The sequence below is a fragment of the Trachemys scripta genome, chromosome 5, assembly GCF_013100865.1.
Source record: "Trachemys scripta elegans isolate TJP31775 chromosome 5, CAS_Tse_1.0, whole genome shotgun sequence".
Classification (NCBI taxonomy): domain Eukaryota; kingdom Metazoa; phylum Chordata; order Testudines; family Emydidae; genus Trachemys; species Trachemys scripta.
In genome coordinates, this window is record NC_048302.1 from 64,786,480 (window position 1) to 64,812,100 (window position 25,621).

General features: G+C 41.2%; 2 protein-coding genes across 4 annotated transcripts in view; one reads left to right on the forward strand and one right to left on the reverse strand.

The window, feature by feature from the left end:
* The window catches only part of TMA16 (translation machinery associated 16 homolog), a 142,356-nt gene that overhangs the window by 85,069 nt on the left and 31,666 nt on the right, over nt 1-25,621 (forward strand). The gene's annotated exons all lie outside the window — the stretch shown is intronic.
* Nucleotides 1-25,621, reverse strand: part of MARCHF1 (membrane associated ring-CH-type finger 1) — a 256,595-nt gene that overhangs the window by 40,454 nt on the left and 190,520 nt on the right. For both annotated transcript variants that reach the window (XR_004645753.1, XM_034770656.1), the window contains exon 5: nt 14,426-14,606. Coding sequence is in view for 1 of the 2 variants with exons in the window: in XM_034770656.1 (XP_034626547.1) it covers nt 14,426-14,606 (181 nt within the window). In the remaining variant the exon portion in view is untranslated. The remainder of the gene's footprint in view (nt 1-14,425; nt 14,607-25,621) is intronic.

The following is a 25,621-nucleotide window of genomic DNA, read 5'->3' on the forward strand; positions in this document are numbered from 1 at the left end:
AGGTTTCAGAGTAGCAGCCGTGTTAGTCTGTATCCGCAAAAAGAAGAACAGGAGTACTTGTGGCACCTTAGAGACTAACAAATTTATTAGAGCATAAGCTTTCGTGGACGAAAGCTTATGCTCTAATAAATTTGTTAGTCTCTAAGGTGCCACAAGTACTCCTGTTCTTCTTTTTGCGGATACAGACTAACACGGCTGCTACTCTGAAACCTGTCATTCACCAAAAAGGATGGGGATAAAAGGTCTAGACTCATTCCGAGTTCCACAGGCCACACTACTGACTAGAGCAGAATTGTAATAATCTCAGCACCTGCTGAAATGCTACATTTCCGTGAGGAGCACAGCTGGGACTCTGGGCTTACCCACAGCCCCCAAGTGTTTGTTAACTTTGTCACACAATGAGAGTTTGGAATGTACAGAAGGCATTTTACCTAGCCAGATTCAGGTTCAGGTTTCTGTGCAGCAGTGGATGACATCACAAACATCTAAAGTTGAGCAATGTCCTGAATTCCTTACACTTCCGTGAGCGTTATTGAGATCAGCCACTGTAGCTGGGGAAATACAGAACTTGGGAACGGCAGATGAGTGAAAGAGGAAATAGCTTTTAGTAGTTGATTTTTAACAAGCGTTATAGTCTGATAACCAAAGCCTTGGTTGTTTATCTTAAAATAAGAGCCCAAATCACCGTGAACAGCAAAGCGACATTAGAAACAATAAAAGCCATCTTGTATTCTCTTCAGGAAGGCTGCTGCACTGGGGCGTCACAGTACAATGTTCTGATGTGATGACATTTCGCTAGCATGAAGATACCTTGGGAATATTTTTGGGTCATGAAAGGTTGGGGGGGACAGATTCTCAGCTAGTGTAAGGCACTGTAAATTGGGACAGGAGCAGCAGAACCTCCAGTGAATAGAACAAAAAGAAATATTGGGAGAGGTGGCTAGCCCAGACTTTCCACTGTGAAATATTTATGACCTATTGTTCTTGTTGTGGCACAAGTCATGAGAAGGTTGCACCACAAGAACAAGTATATGTGTGATCTGTTTACATACAAATTAGCAGTAGAGCTCAACTATCATATCTAAAACATTAGAGGTACAACAACTGTCTGTACAAAACAGTCCCTTGTATCCTTGAGGCATCACAACCGGACATAAATGCTATAGAATTATTTTAACTTTAAAAGCTTTAATATACACATTCTCCCTTGTGCACAAAGTTGTTCACTATAATGACATGATAGCCAATAAAAAAGTAATAGCTTTGTGCCTTTGTGCATACTGGTGAAGTATTTGACCTCACATATTACAAGAAATGAGTATGATTTAAGGCTTGCAATGTTTGAGTCTTAGTTTACTGTAGGAAAGAAAACACTGATGCTGGTTGCCATGACAACACTGCGTAGCAGAAATCAAAGGAAAATACAGTACCTTCTGCTATGTCAAGGATTGAAACGTATCCACCAAATTAGGTTAAAAGGAAACGAATCCCACAGCAAGTCAATGTTACCGGACCCACGTGTTAGCTATCACTTCTTATCATGGACCTTGTTATAAAGATAATGAAAAGGCCATGTGGTTTCTACATCACAGCTTAGAGTAATAGGAAGAAAACAGCAAGGGATACAGTAGTGACTGCTCAAAAGTTTCCTTTTTTCCTAGGAAATACTGCAGATCAATTCAGGTTCTGAGAGAATCTCTTCTGTTGGGAGGAGTGTTTTGTAATGGACTAGCTTGATTTCACAGCAGGAGCTCACACAGCTCTCTCTGCAGGGAATATCAGTTTCAGCAGTGAATACCACATGGCATGTTTTTAAATAATGAGCGTAAATAGGAATGATCAAAGTGAAGCTATCTTTTAAACAAAAAGAAATCAACATCTTTCAGCATATTTTGCCTTCATTTCAATTATTATATCACCCGATAAAGAAGATTTATCCTCAAATCATCAAGCCTTGAACTAATCCCTCCAGTAAAATACTATTTCTATTGTCAGACAGATGCACTTCCTAAAGGTTACTCCTTCTCTGGCTTTGTACTGACCACACAATTTCAAGGCTCCATCACAAAGAAAACATTTTTCCTAATGAAACCTAAGTCATTCTCTTCTAACTCTGTGTCCCTTGTAAAGAGCTGACTTTAAACCATATGAGAAGAATGTATTATATAGAATACAAAGATTTGGAGGATCGTTATAATGTCACTTTGATATGCTAGATTCTGCACTGTTTTCTGCCTCTATAGAGTCTATGGGTAAATTGAGACTGAAAATTTTGCCAAACACATGGAGGAAAATTGTTGTACCCATGAAGGTGAAACAATATAAGGAGTAGTGTGAGAATCTTTCCCTAAGTGTTCATGGAATGGACTCGGTGAGAGAGACTGGATTATTATTATTATTAGCAAACACAACATACTGTATACAAAATCTGTAACAGAGTTTTGCCTGAAGATATTTTGAGGGAGCTCATTTGTGACCGGTATTATGGCTTTTTATTCTTGCATCTCATAGAGAACAATACTAAGTAGATCTTAATCAGTTGCCAGCCCCTTCCCTAGGACCCAGCAAGCCCTGCTACAGACAAAGGGTAATAATTTGTTCCCTATTGCATTAAAACGGAATATCTGCTTTTGACCCACTAGTGAATCTCTGTGTTGAATAACTTAATTCTCCACTGACCTGCCTCAACCACTGAGTCACTATAATCTACCCCATTGGTGCACTGGGAGGACAGCAGTGACTTTAAATTTTTCCTTTGGAGAGTCTTGAATATGAGCTAACCCATTTAAATGAGTTTATTTCTTCTATATATTTTATTATTCTTATTATGGGCTGATGTTATGTGGGAAGAGACCTTATCTTCCTTCCGCCCCATTATGGGTATCAGTGGGCTACCTAAGGTAATCCCATGGAGTCCTCTGATATTTGAAAATCGGTAGCCCAGTTGAGAACTGTCTAGTAGTAATGCTTGATTTGGTATACAATATCAATGTATAAACCAACACAGGCTGCAAAACTAGTGAATGCGTGGAAGCATTCTCTAATGGATAAACAAAAAAGATCACATTTGTTTGAATATTAATAGTTCTAGACTTGCATTTAATTTGTTAATATGAGTAATGACAGAATTGTCATTCAATTTACGAAAACCCAGAAACATGCCTTACATTTTGTAAGGAGGATCATCCTGTAACTTCTATTATCCTTCCAAATAGAAATAAAATGGTGCCTGAATTATTGCATAAACAAAGTTGATAAATTCATTTTTAATGGTTAATGGTAATTACATGATAATGATTTGTGAAATTGCTCTTACTTCCTAAATACAGTAAAAGCTTTGTTATCCGGCATGTTCAGGGAATGGGGGGGTGCCGGTAAGTAAAAAATTCCAGTTAACTAAGAGGGAGGGAGATTGGGTGTGGGAGGGGGCTCAGGGCAGGGGGTTGGGGCACGGGACAGGGGCTGCTGCCCCCGCCCTGAGCACTGGCTCTGCAGCTCCCATTGGCTGAGAACTGAGGCCAATAGGACATGCAGGGACAGTGCTGCTTGTGGGGAGCCACCCCAGATGAGAGCCACCCGGATCCAGCACCCTGCACCCACTCCCGTACCCCAACACCCTGCCCTGAGCCCCCTCCAGCCAAACTCCCTCCCAGAGCCTGCGTCCCACACCCTCTCCCGCACTCTGAACCCCTCATGGCCTTTCTCTGCCTAAGAGCAGCAGGGACATGTCGTTGCTTCTGAGGTGTCACGCAGAGCCAGGCAGGGAGCCTGCTGGCCCCACACCAACTGGACTATAAACTGGGCTTTCAATGAAGATCAGAAATGCCGATTTATAGAGTTTTCTGGTTGGTAAAGTGCCGGATAACACAGATTTTACTGTAAATGGTTATTTAAAAAGTTTCCAAAGTTAAATCAAAACCAGGGAGAAAAAGTCATATTTGACCCTACAGAAAAATCAGTTGAGATAATACATTAAGGGAAAATAGCTCATCAGAGACCAAAAATCTTTAACTAGACAGCAAGATTTAAATATGAAAAGTAATTTGAAATATAATCATAGTGAGAGGCTTTGGGGAAAATCTCCATTTGAAGATGTATCTCTGTGTTATGCACATTTTAATTTGATGCTTTCATCCATTCCATATGGATTATTGTAATATGTTGATTCAGTTTATGTTTTTTACTATGCTTCACGCTTCAAATATTGGATTGAGTATCTCTGAATTGTAGCTGCAACTTTACCAAGATTCCAACCTTTTTAAAAGGAGAATTGATTTTCTCAAGGGTGGAGCTATAGCCTGATAGACTTCAATAAGGAACACTAAAACAGGTTAATTCTCTTTCTTTAATCCTCCACATGATAAACAAGGGGAGCTCCTAAATGGGAAACTGAGTGATACACAGTGGAGATGCTGAGTGGAAAATCATCAAGTGAAACAAAATTGCCTTATAAATGTAAGCAGATATAATGCACATCAGTAGAAATAAACCTGACTAGAAAGAGTGGCCTAGAATTTCAAACTTAACCACCTCTAGGCTTCTAAAGCCATGTTTAGGCAAGTGGCCTCATTTTCAAAAGTGCTGCTCATTGACAGCATTTCAAACCATGTATTAGAACTTTTAAAAAAATAAAGGTTACTTCAATATAAATAACCAAAATGACATATCTAAGTTTTATTTTATAGCACATGAGGCCTGGAAGAGACTGGGATAGGCAAACTGGTATAAATTGGCATATGACTTTTGATTTCAACGAGACTATCAAGTTTACATCAACTGAGAATCTGGTCTATGGCCCCGTCTGACTCAGATATAACTCTACTGAAAATCCCGCAAGGTAAGTGCCAATCTGACCTAGGGAGAAATTAATTCCTGACCCCACATATAATGATCAATTAGCCTCTGAGCATGTGAGCAATAACCAGCCAGCCAAGCACCTGAGAGAGAATTTTCCATGCCACTTCAGAGCCCTGGCCCTCCCCATCCTATGTACCATCTCTAGCTGTGACCATTCCTCATTCTTCTGAGGAAGGAGATTAAAGGAAACCCAACAGAATACACTGGGGGAGGGGAGTGGGAGATAAAATCCATTCCTGACCCCTGGAGATGGCTAGATGAAACCCCAAAGTATGAGCTTTTAGGACATATGACATAAACCAAAAGTGAACTCCAGCACTGTTGAGCCTTGTCCCCCCCTTACCGCCACAAGCAATCCCATCATACAATCACACTCATAAATTTGTCCAGCTCTCTCTTAAAACAAAATAAATTGTTTTCCCTCACAACTCCCATTAGGAGGCTGTTCCAGAATCTCATCCTTCTGATGGTTAGAAACCTTCTTCTAATAGTCAGCCTGAATTTGTTCGTGGCTAGTTTATACCTAGTTTTGCTAGTGCCAGAATTCTCCTTGAACTTTAATAGCTCTTGACCCTCCCTGCTATTTACCCAACTGATGTACTTATAGAAAGCAATCATATCCCCTCTCAGATGCCTTTTTGCTAGACTAAACAAGCCAACTCTTCGTCTCCTCTCTAAGACAGACCCTTTATTCCCCTTATCATCCAATAAGCTGTTCTCTGCACCTGTTTCATTTTGAATTTGCCTTTCTTGAACACAGGTGATGCAACTGTAAACAGTATTCCAAATTAAGTCTTACCAGTGCCTTGTTCAATGGCATTAATACTGCTCCGTACTGGAAATGACTCACTTGATACATCCTAGGATCGCATTTGCCTTTTTCACAGATGCTTCACATTGGTGGGTCATAGTCATTCTGGGATCAACCCACACAACCAGGTCTCTCTCCTCCTTTGTTGCTTCCAACTGACAAGACCCAGCTTGTAGTAGAAATTCTTATTATTAGACCCTAAGGGTATGTCTACACCCAGCCGCTAATTCGGCGGCTGGCAATCGAAGTTCTGGGTTCGACTTATCGCGTCTTGTCTGGACGCGATAAGTCGAACCAGGAAGTGCTCGCCGTCGACTGCGGTACTCCAGCTAGACGAGAGGAATACCGCGGAGTCGACGGGGGAGCCTGCCTGCCGCGTGTGGACCGAGGTAAGTTCGAACTAAGGTACTTCGAACTTCAGCTACATTATTCACGTAGCTGAAGTTGCGTACCTTAGTTCGATTTGGGGGTTTAGTGTAGACCAAGCCTAAGTGTTTGAACTTGCACTTCGTACTATTGAATTTCATCCCATTTCTGTCATGGGAGTCTTCAAGGTCATCCAGCTCTTCCTGTCTAATATTCTGATCTTCCTCTGTACTGACAATGCTTCCCAACTTTGTATCATCAGCAAATTTTATTAGCACACTCCTGTTTGTGGCAAGGTAGTGAACAATAATATTGAATAAGATTGCTAGTGGAGCTCCTCAAGGATCAATCTTGGGACCAATCTCCTTCTAGTCCAATAATTCACTTTTTAGCACAACCTGTTGCTTCCTCCCCTTTAGCCAGTTCCTTATCCACCTTACAATGCTTGCACTGATCCTCCTCTTTCCTAATTTAACTAATAATTTCCCACATGGTACCATGTCAAATGCTTTACTGAAGTTCAAGTACGTAAATGTGGGTTAATCACACAATCTTAGACTGTGTTGTAAACAACATTAATACATATTTAAGGGCAAACGGAAGTCTGAGGCATAAAACCTCTGAATAAATATGGTACTTCACCAGTCAAGTTAAAACAATGTTCTTTTAATGCCAATCCTGTTTCATGGTATAGTAGAAATAGAAATGTAGATAATCTGTAAATAGGTTCATTTCTGATCCTTACAAGTCCGGCATTTGAAATGTTCCAAAGATGCTATTATGAAAACATTTGTAACGGAACATACTGCAATCAAGAGCCAAACCTCCACAGTTTGGTATCAAACAGAGGTTTGTGAGAATTAGTGGCAAGACTGGTAATAGGATTGTGACGGTGCACTCCATATGATGTTATGAAAATATGCTAATGAGTGTGAATATAATGTAACTGGAATATGCTTCATGCAAAAGGTCTCTTGTAAGGTATCATTACAAAGCTTATAATCTACTGCAGGCCTGCACAACTCGTAAAGCGGCGAGGGCTATTCCAAAGAAAACAGCTGAGAGCCGAAACCCCCGAGCGCCACCAACCCCCACCCCCAGCGCCACCCACCCCACGGAAACAACCCCCAAAGCGCCGCCAACCCCCCCCCCCAAGTGCCGCCGCTCCACTTCTCCCCACTCCCTCTCAGGCGAGGGAGGGCGGAGAAGCAGAGCAGTGGCATGTTCAGGGGAGCAGGTGGAGCAGAGGTGAGCTAGGGTGGGGGGGCACAGGAAGTAATGGGGGGTAGAAGAACCGCTCCCTGTTCCAGCTCACCTCCGCTCCTCTGGGAGAGGGGATGGGAGCCAGACCAGATCAGCCCCCCTCCCCTGGCTCACCTCCTCAGCCCCCCTCTCCCAGCTCACCTACTCACCCGGCCACTGCACACCTGCTCACTCGCCTCCTCAGCCTCCCACTCCCCCGGCTTGCCTACTCACTCCCCACCACTGCCTGCCCGCTTGCCTACTCAGCCCCCCTCCCTCACCTGCTGCTTGCCTACTCACCCCCCCGCGGGCCGCACAGTGAGCCCACGCGGGCCGCATGTTGTGCAGGCCTGACTGAGTGTGGTCATCCTAATTGTATAAATGTATCATTCTTGTATCTGAAACTAGAAATATGAACTATAACTCTGAGGTTCTATTGTAGTTACGCAAAGTGTGGGCCATTAATGGTGGATTAGAATCTTAATGGCTCCCATCAACTAGGACAAATTGACTGTAGATGGCTCTGTTTTACTTGTAAGTCTTCCTGTATACGTGTGTGCTGGCAAGTGGGCAATGAAGTCTTACAGTGACATGTGATCATGTCACTTGAACTGGAATCCATCTTTAACCTGGTGCTTTTCCATTTAGAAGGAGGGGTGGGAACCCAGAGAGGGACAAAGATCTATAAGGGAGTGGAACAGAACAAAGGAGGCTGCAATCATGAGAAATCCCCTAGCTACCACCTGAGCTGGAACAAGGACTGTATCAGGGGAAAGGATTGTGCCCAGACTAGAAAGGCATCCAGTCTGTAATAGAAGCTTATTGAAACATCTCTGAGGGTGAGATTTTTATCTGTGTTCAGTTTTCTTACTGTACTAGGTTTAGAGTTGTGTGTTTTATTTTATTTTGCTTGGTAATTCACTTTGTTCTGTCTGCTATTACTTGGAACCACTTAAATCCTACTTTCAGTGTTTAATAAAATCACTTTTTACTTATTAATTAACTCAGAGTATGTATTAATACCTGGGGGGACAAACAGCTGTGCGTCTCTCTCTATCAATATTATAGAGGGCGAACAATTTATGAGTTTCCCCTGTATAAGCTTTATACAGGGTAAAACGGATTTATTTGGGGTTTGAACCCCATTGGGAGCTGGGTATCTGAGTGTTGGAGACAGGAGCACTTCATAAGCTGTTTTCAGTTAAGTCTGCAGCTTGTGGGGGACGTGGTTCAGTCTTGGATCTGTGTTTGCAGCAGGCAAGCGTGTCTGGCTCAAACAAGGGAAGGTTCTGACGTCCCAAGCTGGCAGGGAAAACAGGCTCAGAGGTAGTCTAGGCACATCAGGTGGCATTCCCAAAGGGGTTTCTGTGATCCAGCCCGTCACAAGGATATTGAGCCCTTCACCTTCAGATTGCTGCTTCAAATCTAGCCTTGATGGCAGTAGTGAAAATAATTGTTTTAAGCCGACAGCTGTTTGGTGGGTTTAGTAGAGCTGGTGGAATACTTTAAAAAAGCTGATTCATTAATAATGTTTTATTAAACTTGTGTAGTTCAATTTACTATGATTCATAGACTCACATTATTCATCGTTTGTGAATCAAGTTTCATGCATTTTAGCACAATGTTTTTTTCATACCAGAAGCTGGTTCTTCATTATTCACTATTCCCCTATTCAACAAGCTTTAGTCATCCAACAGGGAGCAGAAACAATATTTAGGTGACTGACCACACAATGTGAATAGTAAAGAGCCAAAGAGAACAGCTGTCAAATAATCCATATGTTGAACATTATTCATCAAAACTATTCAGCAAATACTTACAAAGAACAAATACATTCAAAGAAAAATGAAGACTGAGTCATGAATTGCTTGCTAGTCAAAAAAAGGCTAAATTCTTAAGAATATTATAGATACAGAACAGTCCATCTGTAACCATTAGTTCTCAGATTGTAGTCCATGGAGTGCCCATGGTTTGCAGAACCCTTATTAGGGATGAACAGAACAAAATGTTTTTCAAAAACAAGAAAGGAGTGTATTATAGCACACCTTCACCTCTATGGCACTCCCTCGCGCCTGGATATGGCATTGCAGGGGATTTTGCTTCTAGTGCCCTCAGTGGCCATTTTCTCAGCCCTCTGAGGGCCTGTCTTTCTCTGGGTCTTCTGTGGCCAATTAGACCTCATCAAAGGCTTTCTGAAAGACCAAGTACATCATACCCACTGGATTGTCCTTGTCCACATGCTTGTTGATACCCTGAAATAATTCTAATAGATTGATGAAGCATCATTTCCCTTTATAAAAGCCATGTTGACTCTACCCCAACATATCGTGTTTAGTTATGTGTCTGATAATTCTGTTCTTTACTATAGTTTCAATCAATTTGCTTGGTACTGAAGTTAGGTTTACCAGCTTGTAATTGCCAGAATTGCCTCTGGAGCCTTATTTAAAATCGACATTACAGTACCTACCCTCCAGTCATCTGGTACGGAGGCTGATTTAAGAGATAGGTTACATACCACAGTTAGTCATGGGAGTCAGCTAACTGTATCCATGAAACAGCATCTCTCTCAGCTAACTGTATACACAATCCAATAAGGTGAAATAACTGTTATTGGATTGTGTATATCAAACCCCTACCCTACCAGTGGACCTGATCTTGCCTGGCTTTGAGCACTTCTCTCATCTGTGCCTACCACCGTATTGTCTTTCAAGTATTCTCAGGTCCCATGAAATCAATGACTAAGTCCCCAGTGGACATAACATACAGTAGGTATTGGATGCAAGTGTGATCTACTGGAAGCTGATGGCACTCAGCAACTTTGCAAGAGATGCTCAAACCCTCATTTGCATGGCTGCAAGACTGAGTCTTAAGGACCCGATCCTGAAAATTGCTAAGCACCTTAACTTCCAAAGGGAGCTCAGTATCTCCCAAGATCAGGTTACAATCTTGGCTCAGTGTCCTAGATCACCACAAAATCTGTCAAATAATAGCCTTCTGTTCTCAGTTGCTGAAAATTTCCTTGTGTGAACCTCAGAAATCTACCATTTTGCTGGCACTTCTGTGCTTTATAGTTTGCCTTCCTTAATGAAGTTCAACAGCTCTGTAGAGCAAGAGGCTGTGTGGGGATCTGGGGGAGCTGACAGTGGCCTAACAGGCTGTGGAATCTGTTAAAAGCACATGGAGGTTTGCAATAGAAGGTACCTGAATAGCTGAGAGCCAAGATCCACTAGGCAGAGGGCAGTAGTCGACATGGAGAAGGATGGTCTGGAAAAGATGGGTCTATATAGATGGCTTTGAAAGGGATGGTCATCGAGGGAATCTCTGGAGACCAGTGTGGGGTTGGAGGCGGGAAATCTTTCATATTTAAAGTGGTTTGACAATCAAAGTCATATTGTTTTCCTCTTTAAAAGGGAATCTTTAACAGGTTATCTGTGAATACCATGGCTTTTTCAATATTAATAAAACTTCTGTGATCAAATTAGACAGGAATATGTAAATTGCTTTTCTATACATTTTTCATTGTCATCATTGTATTTTTAACTGATTCCTTTACGTCTTGATGCATTTACAGTTGATTCAGGCACTCTTGAAGTAATCATAGTTTCCAGAAACTGCCTGTTATACACCAACATTTCTCAATCCACATAACTAAAATATTTAGCCTGGAAGTAACTATTTCCTAAAGCAGTTTTTCTACCCTCATTCACTAGTAATAAGTATTCTCATTTGTAAAAAATTTGTTTAGTTTGTTATTTTACTCCAAAATGAAACTGCACTATAAATGTACAATAGAGCCACAGGATAATGTACTTCGTGGTAACGCACTTTTAGGCTATGTACGCACTACAGCTTAAGTTATGTTGCTCAGAGGTGTGAATAAACCACCCCCTGAGCAATGTAAGTTACACTGGCCTAAGCGCTGGTATGGACAGTGCTATGTTGGAGGGTTCTCCCACCAACATAGCTACGGCCACTCACAGGGGCTAAAGGACTTAAGTCAATGGGAGAGCTCTCGCCCATCGGCTTAGAGCATTTGAACTACCAGTGTTACAGCGGCGCAGCTGCACCGTTGTAAGCTCTCTAGTGTAGCCAGCCGCAGCCTTACTCTGAACTACTTTGGAACACATACTTGCTTTCTCTCCCCCTTCACCCATTTTTAAAATATATACCTCCTACACATGGACAGATCCAGAGTTATGGGATAGCCCTATTGAATTTAATAGAGATAACATCAATGGTATAGAAATGTAAATGTAAAAACTTACAGAATTTAATTAATAGAGAATGATAGGTTTTTCTGAACCATCTTATAAATTGTTTAGCAGTGCTATAATTTTCTATTAAATTCTATAAGAATGGTTGAAAAAGCCTAGAGAAAGATTACCTTTTTCGATAGGATTTAGCCATAAGAGCAGGCCCAGCTAGACTGCATGGATAGAGATAGGTAGTCTCTGTGGCCCTCTCCTCCATTAAATATGACACTAGCTGTGGCTATATGTTCTAGAATTCTACAGATCACATTTAACCTGAAAATGCCTCGCCTTGGCTACCCTTGCCATAAAAGTCACTCTCAGTGTTCTGAACTGACCAGTTGTAGAGAGGAAATAATTGTTTTGGGGATTCCCAATGAAGTGACTAATCCTGCTATCATTGATATCAGTTGCAGAACTCACATTCATTTGATTGGGAATGGGATCAGGATTATAGTGCGTGGGTAGGCAATGCTTTGGCATAGGAAGAGGAGCCTCCATCTGATGCCTTTGAAGGGCTGAGTGGGATTATAGAACATTATTGGGACAGGTTAGGACATCTGAATCCACCAAGTTCATATAGATTGTGTTACTGCCACAACTACTATCACACATGAACATTCATATGGCTGATCTCTGTGTGATCTCTCTTCCCATTCTAATTTTGCTTTTGCAACAACATACAAGACAGCTTCTTCATGGCTGTACGGTGTATCTTAACATGGTGACATGATAAGAAGAGATAAATGTAAACACTTAGGCATGGTATAGACGTGATATTATATCAAAAGGATGTAATACTCAGGACTCCATTAATGCAAGTAATATAGATAATTTTAAGAACTTCTCAGTATTGTTTCAAAGAAATTCCCGGTAATTTTGGTATGTTGAAGTAATGAGCAGAGAAGAATTAACCAGAGAAGACCAGCAAGAAAGAGGAGAAAAAGTATATTTCCGAGCCCAAATTACAATATAAAATTCAAACTTTTGTCACTAATTTCAGTGGGAGGACTAGGTCCATGCAGTTATACCCTGGGCCCATACTGTACATACAATATTGGTAAGTTATGAATTTTGGGGGAAAAGGCTGGTTGGCATCTCTTAATATTGCTGACATAAACTGGGCTTAGAATGCTTCTTCTAGTGGAAAATAACTACTTTCTGAAAAGGAGGGACAATCCCTGGCATGTACAAAATCAGAGATATTACCAAAAACTGGTGATAACTGAGAATCAGGGGGCCATGACTAAAGTGTTTGCCATTCAATGAAGAAAGTTACAGACTTACACGAATGTGGTTTTGTGTAACCACTCTAAATTTTCCAGTATTCCATATGATTTTCAGAATGAAAGAAGAATTCTGAGTGAGAGTTACCTGCTCAGATGTCAATAGTAATATGTTAGTTTTTCATTTCTTTTAATCATTGAAGCTGTAACTTGTATTTCTTGGGCTTTCCACACACACTGTTTAAATTTAATGTATAGTGGAATTAGGCAGCTTCTTTGTTTAAATAACATGCTCTCAGTGTATTCACTTGGGAAACATGGCAATTTTTACTTGTAAGTTTGGCAGTTATGTTGGCGAGAGTGAGCAATTTGTTTAGATCATGCCAGAGCGTGTGACTAAAGATATTTAAGTATGCTCCATCAGATACAATTTGCCTTTGTATTTTAAAAAATATAAATAATAATTAATAACTTTGTTAGATGTGCTCAGTTCTCAGATCCCAGGTTGAGTTTGCAGGACTGGCAGTTTAAAATAAAATATTCCTTCTCTGTAACATGACCATCTGTGATAAAGCATTTGCAGATCAAATTAAGACTTCTATGACACCTGCACAGCCCCAGTGCTTTTTATTAGCTGGTATAATTGATTGGAACTTGCTAAATAATTTCTGTGAATGAGACACAGGAAGGCATAGCGTCCGGCTCACTCTCTCTCGGCTGTGTTAACAAGAGTAAAAAGCAGTAAAACCTATCTTTTTTTCACCGAAGTGGCTCTGAATACACATAGGGAACAAGTCTGTTGAGTAAGATGTTATTTTTACATAATCATTTTCAGAAAAACCTCACATAAAAATTAAAGGTTAGCTTTAAATTAGATGCTGGCTCTAGTGAAACTCCAACCCTAAAGATAATAAAACCTCAGCAGGACACAATGATGTATTGGGGGAAGGGGAGGGAGAAAATCACAAGAGAAAGAAAGGATATTTCCCTTTTGCAAAAAAATTAACATCTCTTCACCTTCTGTATACTGACACTTTATTGTCAATTAAACTGACTTTTAAAAGATTCACCTGGAAGAATAATTTATCCTCAAGCTGCATATACTTGACTTCCTAGATACCAAATCAGTTAATGTAACCTAATTTACAGAGGAAACTTAATGCACATGGATGGGTATTATAAATTTTCACACAAATGTAACCATTAACATGTATGCATCTAGAAGCATTATTTGGGTTATCTCCAGTTTCCATCTCTGCACAATCATCTACATAAATCTCAACCAAAAATTATGTGCTTGGTGGAGGAATTGCTGGGTGATATTCTATGGCCTATATTATGTGAGAGATCAGATTAGATTATCATTGAGTTCCTTCTGGTTTTATAATCTATGTACATACCAATATAACACCAAAGATAAGGAAGAAAAATCTAAACAGCAAAATATATCATATGAGACAATGTTCTAAGGGCATGAAACACATTGGACCGGAACCACAGCTGCTGTAAACTGATCAACTTCTGTGGAGTAGAGCATCACCCCCATTGTGTTTATTGCAACAGTAAATCAAATGACATTTGGGAAATGTAAATGTATCTTAAATGTGTCAGCAGGTTGTGCAGCCATCTCATCCTTTCAACACTTGAATGTAATTAAATTACTAATATCGTACCTTCCGGAGAGGTTTGAGCTTGGTCTCCATTATAAAGTCATACTTGCAGAGTTCACAACAGCGTGTATCTGAGCTTTTAATCCATTGGTGCAGGCAGGCCTGATGAACAAAGCGTAGGGTCCCTGTACAGCGACATGGTGTGATGAGGGGGCTTTCATCATCTCCCTCACAGTGACAGATCCTGACAGGGAGGACAGCAACAGATAGTAAGGGAGCTTTCCAAGGAGCAAAGCAAAAACACTGGTTTATTTACACTGCTTTTCATTCTCAGATTTGACATTCATAAGACTCAAGGTATGTGACCTTTTAGATTAGAGCCCAGAAATGCATTCCTCATTCCCTTCTGACACTTTGAATTTGCTGTGTGATATAGAGATGAATCAGTAGAAATTATACTCATTTCCCTCCCCCCTCCCAGCTTTTGTATGACAAAACTTTTAGGGCCTACTTCTGTCACCTTACTCATGCTGAGTAAGTAGTATCTCACTCTGTGAGTAGTCCCAGTGATATTCTCAGCAAGGATGACAGAATCAGACCCCAAGTTAAACAGGCAAAGTATGAAAGCTATAGAAAGCCTACCCTGAAAATGGTCCAAGGGGTAAGGGAGACAGACTGGTGGATATCTTTAGGATTCATACAGTCCCCTTGGGAGAGGGTGAGAAGGGATTGGAAGAGTCACAGCCCTGTCTGTTCTCCATTCTTTTCTGCCCCTTTTGAGGTAGGTAGCTGCACTATCTGGAAGCACAAAGACTACAGCAGCAGCCAGCCTGGCTATGCCTACACTGCAGCTGGGAGCGAGCTTCCTAGCCAAGACAGACAAATTCATGCTAGTGGGGCTTGAGGTAGTGTGCTAAAAATAGCACGATAGAAACTGCAGCTCCAGCAGAGACTTGCATAGCTACCTGAGCTCACACTCAGAGCATCGGGTGAGTTTGAGAATCCAAGCTGCTATTTTTAGCACACTACCTCAAGCCCCACTAGCTTGAGTCTGTCTACCCATACTGGGAGGCTCCTTCCCAGCTGCACTGTAGATGTTGTGGGTGTTGTGTGTGCACCTTGTGGGGACTAGTCCTAGACTGAGTCCTAGCTGGTAATGGGATACAGAGCTTTTTTTACATTTGGATCTCTGTTTTAAATGTATTTGGAGTCAGTAGTGTCCTAAAGGTACTATTATTTGATGTCTTTTCTGTGACCTACATCAAATGACTTGGTGATCTTAGTCAGTTCTCAGTAAACATCTGTCCACATTAAAAACTAAACCAAAAACCACAATAATCAGAACTGGTACTTACTGACACCTTTGTTGACAGTGTCTCTAGAAAGGTTAAGAATTGTTCTGCAGGTGAACAGAGGACTTTGCTGTAGGACTGTTCATTAAAAAGAAGTTAAATTTCAACAACACTCACAAAAGCTAAATGGACGTCCTAAATGGCAAACTGAAAAAAATAAAAAGCCACAAGCAATGCATCAAAACCCAAACCACATCAACCTCAAAATAGAGAAGTGGTAACCACGGCACTTAGTCCTTCAGAGGCACATGAAGCTTGCAACAGGCAATTAAAATGTAGAAAAGGAACACTTTGTAACTCTTCTGCAAATTCTGTCGCTTATGTGAGAAAACCTAAAGAAAAACTTTTGCCGCAATATACAGACAACTATGTCCAGTCTGTTCCCTATGGGACTGTCAAGCTGGATTTGTTTTACACAGGGAAGGAGCGTCATATCCATCAGGATACATGAGCACTTGACATGAATCGTGAGAAGGGCTAGCAAAGTCTTGCAAATATGTTGCTATAACTATTGACTACAACAGTAGCAAATACACTACCTAGTCTATTGCCAGAAGAAAGAGGAAATTTGAAAGACAAGTAAGAGTTGATTTATGCCAAAAGTGCCATTGAAAAAACTCAACTCCCTTCCGTTTCTTTCAAAGGCCTGGCCCACAGCCATGAGAAAATTAGTCTACAAAAATGAAAAAGCAGAACAGAATCAGTCTTCCAGATGTACAGCCAGAAATGAAAACACAACTTAAAAAGAAAACAGTACATGAAATTGAGAACTGTCCACACAGTTGGTTCAGTTGGTGATCTGATAATGGTGCCTAGGCACTACTAAAAGATACAAATCTTCACTCATGGGCACCATTTTAGGTTTTTGTACATGTTCAGGCAAATTCACATTCTACAAAAAAATCCATCCGTGTTCCAACCTTTGGGGGGAGGGATAGCTCAGTGGTTTGAGCATTGGCCTGCTAAACCCAGGGTTGAGAGTTCAATCCTTGAGGGGCCATTTAGGGATCTGGGGCAAAAATCTGTCTGGGGATTGGTCCTGCTTTGAACAAGGGGTTGGACTAGATGACCTCCTGAGGTCCCTTCCAACCCTGATATTCTATGATTCTAGCCCAGCCAAACTTGACAAATTGAAGCCTCAGCTTTTGTGTCCTCACTGTACACTGACTTTTTACTCAAAATCTCCCTTAAATGGGATTAATATTTTTTTAAAAAATGAATAAATAGCTATTTTGATACAGCACACACATTCCCAAGAGTTGATTAAAGTTTTGTGAATGCAGTTATGATCTTACCTTTTTGCTAATGGTAATCTGTAAGTCTTACTCTTTGCCAGTTTAGATAAAAGTTTCATCTCTGTCTAAAACATTACATAAAAAAGCAACATCACTTTCTTTTTAAATTAAAACCATTTTCCAAAGGGAAAATACAAGGCTTTGCTCATTTTAATTCCAGTTACATTTAATTTATTTTACAGCATTTAAGCCATTTAGAAATTAGACAACTAAATTGGGTACCCAAGAGTCTTTTACAACCATTGTTGAAATCGTTTTACATTATTATAAAAGCTAAAATATCAAGCTAAAATTCCATTGGGATCTGCAAATAAAATGACAGTACTACTTTGAAAGGAACAAAACTATTCTTCAGTAGAAACACTTAATACAAAACACTATCTGAAATATAAATTAAAAACATGCAATGAGAAAACAAACATTCTAGCAATAGAAATGATATCCAGAGGAAATTATTCTAGAAACAATTTTCACTATTTTAAGTGCTCGTCTCTTCTGTGTATTTCTGTTCTGTTTGTAATTTATTTACCCATAAAAGATTGGCTTAGAATGATGCACAGCATGTCTTGCCCAAAGACAGAGTAAGTAAATGTGAATGTTTGGCTTAGGAGGATTTGAGCCAGCACAGCAATTGACCAGGCCTACCACTGCCCACCTACCCTGGTCATAAATTTCACCTTATAAAAGATTTTCTTCAAGGATGTTGAAAAAAATGTTGCATAAAATAATTATAGCTGGAGGGCTAGCAATAGCTATATTTAAAGCTGCCAAAGTTTTTCCATTCTAGCCCCCCATTTTCTGATGCTCATAAATTGCTGAAATATCAGGTTGACATTTTGCAGGCCTGGTCTCTGCCTGAGTTTTTTTTTTTTTATTTATTATTATTATTATTATTATTATATATATAATACAGCTGTAGCTAGCTCTCCAGCTATAATTCAAATTTTACATGTGTGTTATAGACAATTATAATTTAATATATAAATATGTCATTTGATTCTATAAATACCCCATCCCCACCCTTGGAAAGTTTGAATATAAATTGTTTGGGCACTTTTGAGATGAATTAAAAGGGAAAAAATATTCCCCCCGCCCTCCCAAAGAAGTTTTGTTAATTTTTGAACCGTTCTGATACTGAACTGACTGTGTCAAAGAGAGCAGGCTGAGCTCTTGGAAGGGTCCTAAAGGAGGCGTCCCAGCTGCCACTGACTTCCCAAGCTTTAAATTTGGCAGACAAATAGTCTTCATTTTGGAGAAATTATTTTGACTATACTTGGGAAAATCAGTTACTTGGCTGAGTTAGGTTCCATTAAAAATCACAATTTGAACATGCACAGAATTTTTTCAAACAACGACAGTTAAATGTTTTAAAAATACCTGCTCATGGACAGAGAACTAATTTGGCTACAGTGTAAAAAATATACACAGTGACCGAAGCAGGGCTCCTCAGGAGATATGCCTCAATGATTTAGTTGCACTCTGATAGCAAGTGGTTTTATAAATATCTTGTAAGATCCACAGGACAGCAACTTTTAATTATGTATTTCCAAATTATGGAATTTATCCTTTTTTCTTAGAAAAACAAAATTAGAAAACACACACACACACACACACACACAGAGGAAATTCCATATAAAATACTGTTAAGAGTATTTACGGTGGCATAGTTAACATTACTCCTTGTGCCTGTGCATTATATGAGTCACATATTCATAAATTCATAGATTTTAAGACCAGAGGAGACCACTGTGATAGTCTAGTATGGCTTTATGCACAACACAGACCATATGACTTCCTTGAATTAATTACGGCTTCGAGCCCAATAGCTGTGGTTGAACTAGAGCAGGGATCGGCAACCTTTGGCACACAGCCCGTCAGGGAAATCCGCTGGCAGGCCAGGATGGTTTGTTTACCTGCAGCGTCTGGAGGTTCGGCTAATCGCAGCTCCCACTGGCTCAATAGTCTCCAGTTTATACATCCAAGGATGGCATTAACCCTTTGGTCACAGCACCACATTGGGAGCTTACGTTCAGCTGATTATCCACTGTGACCATCCCCCTCCCCCAAGTTTTTTTCAGAATCACTGGTTAGAGTCCCTGTGACTGTGTGTTCTTCAGAATCCAGGACAAATGATAGGGCAGACTCGACTAGAATGCAGAAATCTAGTCCCCTCTTCCACTGGGGATTTCTTGCAAGAGTCTCATTAAGCCCATGGGCCAGCACAGACAGCCCAACAGTCTTTATGTAGCAAAGCAAAGAAACTGTCCCAAAACCAAACTCAATAGTTTTGTGCTGGCCTGCTTGCGTCCCTCACTCCTTCTGGAAGGCTCCTGCAGTCTCTGCAGTGGTTCTAGGCTGGCCCTTTCCTCAGGGAGCAAAGGGTAGAAGGTCTGTTCTTCTCCCTCATCAGCTCACTACTGAGCGCTCCATTTCCTTTTTTACCTGCCCCTTCATTACCTGACAGAGAGTGCACATGTAGCAGAGTGGGGCTGAGTGGGCCCACACCAGCTCGTTAACCTTTACCAGCTCACTGTGGAGTTGGTACCCCCATCACAAGTATGGCCTATATTCTTTGTTCCTAGTCATCTGACCTTACATTTGGCTATATTGAAATCAGGGGCAGCTCTATGTTTTTTGCCGCCCCAAGCATGGCAGGCAGGCAGCTTTTGGCGGCGTGCCTGCCGGTGGTCCACTAGTCACGCAGATTCGGCTGCATGCCTGCGGGAGGTCCGCCGGTGCCGCGCCATCGGCGTCCCCGCCACCGAATTGCTGCCGAAGCCTCACAACCAGTGGATCTCCCGCAGGCGTGCCGCCGAAAGCTGCCTGCCTGCTGCCCTCACCCCGCGGCTTGCTGCCCCAGGCACGCGCTTGCTGCACTGGTGACTGGAGCCGCCCCTGATTGAAATGCACACTGTTTGCTTTCATCCAGCTTACCAAGAGAGCCAGATTGCTGCAGCGGCCTGTCCTATTCATAACGTACCACTCCTTCAATCTTTGTCTCATCTGCAAACTTCACCAGCGATTATTTCATGTTTTCCTCCAGATCATTGATAAAAATGCTCAATAGAGTAGGGCCAAGAGTAGATCTCAGTGGGACATCACCAGGAAACACACCCGCTCAAATTGTATTCCCATTTACAATTACATTTTGAGTCCTATGAGGCAGTTTTTAGTCCATTTAACGTGTGCAGTGTTGATTTTGCATTGTTCTAGTTTCTTACTCAAAATGTTATGCAGAACCAAGTCAAATGCTGTACATATGTTTAAGTACATTACATCAAATTAATGCCTGATAATTACATAATCATAAAATATTTCTCAAGCATAGAATTGTTTCTACTTTTAGAGAGAGACGCATAGCATCTGGTAGAATTATATGCTACTCTGTGTGTATGCAAGACAGAACCCATGAAAATTATTTATTTACAAAATGTGCTCCCACAGAGCCCAGATTTATTTGTTATGCACCAGGAAAACAATTTTATGAACAACTTCAGTATTGTTTCCATTTCTAATATTTTATGCAAAACGTTTTGCAAAAACTGTTTTCAAAGCTTTTCATTTACTGAAAACTGGGTTTTCAGTAAGAAAATATCTTTCAGTAAACAAAATAAAAAAGAAAAATTTGAAAATAATTTAAATAAAAATTTAGAGAAGAATTGACAGTTTCAGTAATATTGACAATTTTTCATGGTTTTGTATTTTATTAAAAAAGCAATTTTTGACAAATTTTTTGCTGTGAAAAATTTTGACCAGCTCTAAAATGTACATGAGAAGATTGCACAAAAACTGAATGTTAATATATTGCATCATGTAACAAATTGAATGCATGATGTAATTAAATGAATACATAGAAGTGGACAGAGGTAAAGTTGTACCTGCAACTTTAATTGTATCATCTTCTGGCTTTTGAGTACATAACTGTGCTACCTTAGTTTTATCTTATACATATTACATCCAAAATTGTTGTTAAAAGTATATTATTATGGTTGCACAGTCAAGCACTCAAAAGTTAGGAAATGCCTAAATTAAGATTTCCCATGCAATCTTAATTCATCCCCCTTGTGCTAAGGCACTATGATACAATCTCCAATTACTTGATCAGACACTACTTTTTTCCATGACTCTTTTCCTTCCTCATTTTTCCTGACTCAATTGTTGTTGAAGTTGGAAGGATATGTAGTGAATGAGAAAAGGGACTGTAGAAAGAGAAAGGATGGAATGTGAGAACTGTGTTTTTTCAGGGGCTCATAAATTGGCCATCTTTGGGTGGATTGTCACAGGGACAGCAAAGCACATACCCTTGACATCAGGCTGACCCCCCTACCAAATTTCAAGTCCCTGCTCCAAAACATAGAGACACTGGAGTTTCTCAACTAAAGGGTTGTAAGACTTTTTTAAAAAAAAAAAACATGGACAAAACAATGTAATTTTCCATAATCTTGTTTTCAGAAACAGCTGAACAAAAAAAATATATCCAGCACTGGGCAAACAGCTGGCATGGAACATTTTAAGCCCCTATGGTTAAAATCTGGCAAAATTATTAGCAACTGAAAATAGGGTCTTTTAATAGAAACTGTCAGGCAACCTTAATAATAAGTGTCACCACCTGCTCTGCCTATAATTTAGAGATATAGATAGGTTGCAATAGGTTTGTATTTTTCCCTTCACATGCAGGGTAACAATTTTACCCTCATTAGGAAGAATAGCTGCTAATTTCTGCCCTCATTAGGGAGAACAGCGGTTATCCTAACCTGTCTTTCACTAATTATCTTTACACTTCAGTAGTTAGGAAAACAGGCCAATTTCATTCCTGCTTGTGCAGCAAACAACATATTCCACCATCCTGCATCAGTCTTGCCTGCTTTATCTGAGGGATTGTACTACCATTGGTGAACAGTCCACTCTCAAGCTGTCCATCAACTGATCTGCGCAAAGTGTTCTGAAGGAGCTTTCTCCTGAGACAGATTAGGATTGACTGAATCAATACATCTCTACCTACGTTATCTTGAACCCAGCATTTGCAAGGTGGCATTGGCCACATGAACGACCCCCACAGAAAGGAGACTGCAGGCACTTTGCATCACCAGAACCCCAGAAAGGGACTTTACATCACAAAAGATTTGGGATACATTTGGTACATTTATGTATAAAGCCATATCCACGTGCATAATTTTCTCATCAGGGATTTCTGGTGACAATGTAAACTCTAACATTGGTGACACCAGAATCCAAAGATGATATACTGTAGATTTAAAATAGGTTTGTCTTAAAAAGATCCCTTATCCACAAAATATCCACACCCATATTTTCCTATAAATTGCATCACGCATGGCTATATCTTAAAAAAGTGGCAGCTAAGGTCTGCACGTGAAATGTGGATGCAGTTTATAAAAGAAACAAGAGCAAAATGACATGCAGTAACCCATTTTCTGCACTCATGTGGGAGTGTGGATACACCAATTAAATGCATTTTTGCAAGAATGTGGCCCTTACATTTGTATTTATTTGATCTTCTACATTCATTCCTATATCTCAGTCTGGAAAAAAATAAATCAAGGTATTTCAGAGGATATTTTGCTCCACTGTATTTCATTTAACTACGTAGGGCCAAATTCTTCCCTCATTTACATCTCTGCAAGCCCATGGGGCATTAACAAAGCCTTTCTGAAGTTCTCAGGGTACATCTCACCACAGCCAGGGATGTGAATTGCAGCTCGTATAGATCCTAGCTTTAATTTAGCCAGCTTGCTAAAAATGGACGTGAGGATGTGGCAAGTGTGGGCTTCAGCGTGGACTGCACAAGCCTGCTGGACACTGGTGGGCATATAACTTACATTTGTAGCCCAAGCTGAAGCCTGTGCCAGTGTGTTCTCACTTCAATTTTAGTGAGCTACCTAGATTAAAACTAGCATGGGTATATGGTGACCATAGCAAGTGTGAAAAATCAGGACGGGGGTGTGAGGGTAATAGGCACCTATATAAGAAAAAGCCCCTAATATCGGGACTATCCCTACGAAATCGGGATATCTGGTCAACCTACACGGGTATGTCTATACGAGCTGCAAATCACACCTCTGGCTGCAGTGTAGATGTACCTTCAAAGACAGAAGAGAGGGCAGATACATTCTGTGATGGCATGGTACATAAACCAGCCATGCTGCCAACTATAAGGAGCAGCTAAAGAGGTATATGAAGCTGCCTTCACGGGGCTGGATGGCTGTAAATGAGGCTAAATATGGGTGTTATGTTGTTACTTGACAACGTACATTAGGACTCATTACCTTGTCAGCATGCCACAGAAAGCAGCTCCTTTCTCTGTCTTGCTGGCCACCCCCACTGTAATTGCACCAGGCTGTACTTGCCTTTGTTCTGAAACAGGCACGAAGGCATTTGATGGAAGGATGCTTCTGCCCGTAGGGACTCCCAACAGAGTCCTGAAGGGGAATACGCACTATCCAAACTTTCAGATACTTCCTCTAGAACAGGGGTGGGCATGGAAATTGTATGGCAGGCCATGAATGCTCACAAAATTGGGAGTTGGGGTGCGGGAGGGGGTGAGAGCTCTGGCTGGGGGTGTGGGCTCTGGGGTGGGGTCAGAAATGAGGAGTTCAGGGTGTGGGAGGGGGCTCCAGACTGGGACAAAGGGATGGGTACCAGGGCGGGGGAGGGGTGAGGGCTCCTGCTGGGGGTGTGGCTGCGGATGAGGCGTTGGGGTGCAGGAGGGTGCTCTGGGCTAGGACTGAGGGCTTTGGAGGGTGCGAGGGGGATCAGGGTTGGGGTGCAGGAGGGAATCAAGGGTGCAGGCTCTGGGTGGCGCTTACCTCAAGCAGCTCCCAGAAGCAGTGGCATGTCCCCCCTCCGGCTCCTATGAGGTGGCATGACCAAGCGGCTCTGCATGCTGCCTTGTCTGCAGGCGCCGCCCCGCAACTCCCATTGGCTGTGGTTCCTGGCCAATGGGAGCTGTGAGGGCAGTGCTTGGGGCAGTGTGCGGCGCTCCCTGTCTGCCCCTATGCATAGGAGCCAGAGACGGGACATGCTGCTGCTTCCAGGAGCCACGCGGAGTAGGGCAAGCCCCTGACCCTGCTCCCCGGCGGGAGCTCAAGGGCCAGATTAAAACATCTGGAGGGCCAGATGCGGCCCCTGGGCCGTAGTTTGCCCACCCCAGCTCTAGAAGCAACCCCAGAGAATTGTGCCCTACATTCCTTTTCCAAACTTTTCACAGATCAGAAGAAAAGAACCTATCAATGTACCCACACTTAGTGGACATAAAGCCACGCACCTACTGACAAGAAGATTACATTTGTCCAAGATTTCTTTTTTTATGAAGAGAGACTTAAATAGGCAGGCACAATCTGGCCCTAAAGTGCAAGGTGTATCCCACCTCAGCAGGGATTAACCCAGTGCGAGGATGAGCCTCCAGTGGAAAAGAGGCTCCTGTGCCATCCCTTCTGCTGCTGGAAGGGGGCATGGCCAGAGGAAAGGCACTGTTCCACACTAATCCATGGTGGTTTGGGACTCCTGGAGCCATTAGCATCCAGCATAATTTACTGAGCAACCCTCAGTAAGTGGGCAGAGACGGACCAGCTCCATGCACAGCTGTAACGGATCCATGCATTGCTCTACGTACAGTTTGGCTGTCTTGAAAAGTCCATTATAAAAATTTCAGTCATCCAGTCGGATGTGTCAATACCATGTGTCTTAGGTAATCAATCACACACCACAAACAGCAAATGATTGAAAATTTAGACTGTGAACAACCCACAGCAAATAATTAACACATTTATAAGAATCAAACCCAGCTCAGATAATTTGTCAACAGGAAAAAGAGTTAAATTTGCTGAACAAATTATTCTCTCTGGATAGTTCATCCAGCAGTAGACAACAACATATTGAGTTTCTCCCTCCTTCATTTGGCAGACTTGCCTTCTGATCACACACACTCTTTTTCTTTCTATTCCAGTTTTTCAGTACAAAATAATCTAAATGACAAATTGGTCTTCCTCTCCCTCTAAACCTAGTGTGAATGAAGCACATTAATTCTGCATACTGAATGTAATCAATTTGTATACCTCTGCTCTGTCATTCCTGCCCTTCCATTATGCCATATAGTCAGCTATCTCTATCTGAATACAGAAAAACACCTTTTGAAAATGTTGTACCACACTAACATAATTTCATAATGGTTCTGGTAAGATGCTCTCTTGATTTCTCAAAACGTGATCAGAATAAAGAAGAGAGTCAAGAGCAAAATGTACTAGGGAATGCAGGCTATGAACGATTTATTTTGTCTACAATACTTCTATTAATCTTCTTTCATTATAACTGATGAACAGTTTAATCATGTAAATAGTTACGACTCATTTCTATCCCAATGCACTGCCAGTGACACTCAAAATTGCAGTGCAAAACAAGACCTCATAACACCCCAAAATTTAGGATTAAGGAACCAAACCCACAATTTTAATAATATAAATTGCAATATACACATCAGCCAATAGCCTCTACATCTCTGTTAATCAGAGATAAATGCTGAAAGCAACAACTTGATGACCTATTCAAGAGATGCAACCCTTGATTCCTCAATTATAGTTTTATATCAGGGTCACTGG